At 42.3% G+C, this 3,420-nt stretch overlaps 1 protein-coding gene across 1 annotated transcript in view; it reads right to left on the bottom strand.

The window, feature by feature from the left end:
* Nucleotides 1-1,473: 1,473 nt before the first annotated feature.
* The window catches only part of LOC118334990 (probable cation-transporting ATPase 13A3), a gene marked incomplete in the record, with an annotated part of 20,287 nt that continues 18,340 nt past the window's right edge, over nucleotides 1,474-3,420 (bottom strand). Inside the window, 1 exon segment of the mRNA XM_035671143.1 lies at nucleotides 1,474-3,243. Coding sequence (XP_035527036.1) covers nucleotides 3,061-3,243 — 183 coding nt within the window.

Genomic DNA, 3,420 nt, shown 5'->3' with positions numbered 1-3,420 from the left:
GCACTGGGCCTTCTCAGGGGAGAGCCAGAGAGGCAACCCAGTGATGCTGTGTGGCCCCACACTAACAAGTGTCACAGTGATCCGGGCCGGTCCTCCCCCTGTGTGAACGCCATGTGAGAGGCGGCTTCATCCATGCCCCTGCCACCTCCGCACAAGGCCCTCCATTGACTTCTAACCTGTTGAGGGACCACAGGAGACAAAGAGCTGCAGGGTGGGGCCCGTCCCTCCGACAAGCCTGTGAACAAACGTTAACACGGCTGCAACTGTCCACCCCCTGAATCACTGAATTTATTGACCAACCACAGAGCCCATTCAGGCCTGGAAGGTCTGATAAAGGAAAGGGGACTGGGACGCCATGAAGGCCAGGGGAAGGAGCCCATGCTTAGGGGACAGGAGGGAGGAGAAGGGCTTTGTGACTGTCTGGTGGGTCACAGACCTTTTACCAGACGTGGGTGCTTTTGTGTCATCTGTAAAATGAGGCCAACCGTAAGTGAGCATCAGGTTGGCCTTGTGTCCTGACTATTAATCATGACGAGGGCCTTATGAGCGTCCGGCAACCTTCAGGGAAGCTGCAGCAGATTGACGTCTGCTTGTGGAAGAATAAGAAAAAGCATGTGTGTGTTGGGTGTTAACAGACATATTGAGAAAGCACGTGAAATGACAATTTGTGGTGCAGAAAGTGTGTTACTGTGGCCGTTGCGTTACAATTTATTCTAAGCAGGTCTTATCTCTCTGTGGGGACTGATGGGAGCAAAGAAACAGTAAACAAAGACTGTGTGCATAGGCCCAAATCTTGAAAGTACACAACTCAGACAAAAAAACGTATGGGTAAAAGAGAAAGGAGATGAAGTCCAAAATGTTTGAAATAGCACACGTCTGAGCGCAAGCTTGAGAAAATCTTTTTGAGCGAGTAGCTAGCTGTGAGGAAGAAAGGCTGTGTGTTTTAGCTTCTTTATGTCTTTCCACCACTCTCCATCTGTTGCTCTAACGATACAAAAGGAATACAGCAGAGTTTACACAAAAACCCATATTGCTTTGTGGAGAGGCAACACTATCCACGAAACTACATGGCAAACACCGATCGAAAGCAAGACATCCCAGCTCTGTACACATCAGTGTTTACTGAAAAGATGATCCGTGCAAGTCAGGGAGACACACATGAATTCATGATGCCTCCTCATCCTCATCATGAATATTCCCAAAAAGGCTCTTCCCTGATCTGTGGGAGATTCTTTTCTTTTTGGTACAAGCCAGGACCCCCTTCCCTTATTCACAGTCCCCCCTAAATCCACCCATTCACTGCCTATAGGCCCTGATCTCCACATGAAATGATACCCCTCTTTCTCCTCCACTCTCGCGCCTTTAAGCGCCCATATGCCAGGCAGCGAGGAGGCTGGGAAAACCCATAATTGATCAGTAAGTCTTGGCTGAAAAAGTGTGACCAAGGTCAGCCCCCCACGAAGCACGCAAGAGTGGCTTAATATACAGATTTATTGGGAAATGTAATAGGAGTTCTGCAGAGCAAACACAGGAATATTTGTTGACAGACAGAAACACTTTTGTCACATTGTAGAAATAAGAAAATAAGTAAAAATACTGTATTACAATTTACAAAAACATATATAGAAAGAAAATTTAAGGATTTAGGTGACTAAATTTCACATTTATCATCATCATATTCATTTTTAAACTCAACTAGAAAAATATGTATACAACAGCTGTGAACAGTTACATAAAATTATGATATAAAAATTAAATGTTAAAATCAACTGTTGAAATTGACAGAGCAGCAAGTGTGTCATTGATTTGTTTTGATTAACCGAATTGCTTTAATTAATTCATTAAAACATAATCAGTTGTATACAGTACCTTAGTGATGTTAAATGTTGTAATTTTTCCTTTCAAACATTTAATTAAAAAAGAAAGTCATGTTTTAAGAAAAACGCATATAGATTTTTATAATGCATTCAAAGGACACAGAAGTAGTTAATGTTGATCATCTTATTAACTAACACACTCTCTTGCTCTCTCTTTTACACAACCACACACACATATCGGCACTGGCAAAAAAAAATTAAAAAGGGACACAGAAATTTCTGCTTCTTCCACAGGAAGAATTCCGACTGAAGTGACTCTGACAGAAACGCAGCAGTGGAATGTTTTCTGTCTCAGGAATACAACAGTACCAATTGTGTGAAATTGCAAAAGGCATTTGTCTCTCATGTTTCTTTGAATCCATAGGACCTAATACAGTTTAACTTTTAGATTTTAGGAGCAGCAAACCTTAGTGGACGACTGTATGTTTTTGTTCACAGTGAAGTGGAAAGATTCATCCAGTTCTTTTAGTGTCAGACATGACTGAATACTGAATCTGGTGATATTTCTGATGTTTTGTTCAGTGGGAGAAAAATGCATCTCACTTAGTTCAGATCTTTCAAATACTGAGTCAGATAATAACAACAGTTTAAAACAAGGAAAAGGTCATTCTCCGTGTCCAGTGTAGTTAGTAAGACATCAAGTCATGTTAAAGGAATAGTTCGACATTTTGGGGAAGAATACTTATTTGTTTTCTTGGTGAGAGTTGGATGAGAAAATTGATACCACTTTCATTTAAAATTAGTGAGCTTCAAAAGATTATAACATTTAGACAGAGACAGGCTAGTTGTTTACCCCTACTTTGAGTCTTTGTACTAAGCTAAGCTAGCTGACAACTGTCACTACCTACATATTTACCGTCCTAAGAGTGGAATTAAGGCATTTACCAAAATGCTTAACTATCCCTTTAACAGAGGCCTCTGGCTCAAGTTTGTCCGTTCTGACGAGGTGAATCAAAGTGAAAGATATGTATGAGCAGTTCACAGTGTCAGTCAGTTGTTGCAGTAGGAGGCCTCGCCTTTATGAGGCTCCTGGATTGTTCGCTGGCATCCAGCAGGCTCGACATCCCATAAACATTATCTGAGCATCCGTCACATCTCTGAGCTTAACCCAAGCTAAGTCAACATTAAGGATGTGTGGGGAGTTTTTTAAATTTAGTCTGTGCAGTGGTTTTGGTTGTTGGTGTCAGAGGGGGGCAGAGATGTGAGATTGTGGTTCAGTGGCGCAGGTGACAGAGGAGGGTTTGGGGGGCCAGTCAGCATCGTCCTGCAGCTCCAGGGCCAGGTGCATGTAGCGCACCCTTGGGGGCTTGTTTCTCCGACAGAACAACCAGGAGAGGAAGGATGAGCCCCAGCGGTCATTGGCCACCTGGGGACACGTAAAGTATGAACATTAGAATGAAAAAACTAGTTAGTACTGAATGCATAAGGGAGCCTCTTCAGGATCTGGTTTTCTATAGTTTTGTGACCAACTTGCTTGTGTATCTAGATTTCAATTTTTTCACATTACAACATGATCCACAGATTTTTTTTATTTTTTTTTTTT

This window comes from Morone saxatilis, unplaced genomic scaffold (assembly GCF_004916995.1).
Source record: "Morone saxatilis isolate NCDOM2014 unplaced genomic scaffold, NCSU_SB_2.0 Contig23, whole genome shotgun sequence".
Taxonomy (NCBI): Eukaryota; Metazoa; Chordata; class Actinopteri; family Moronidae; genus Morone; species Morone saxatilis.
The sequence above is the reverse complement of the archived record's forward strand: the minus strand, read 5'-3'. Positions and strand labels throughout refer to the sequence as shown.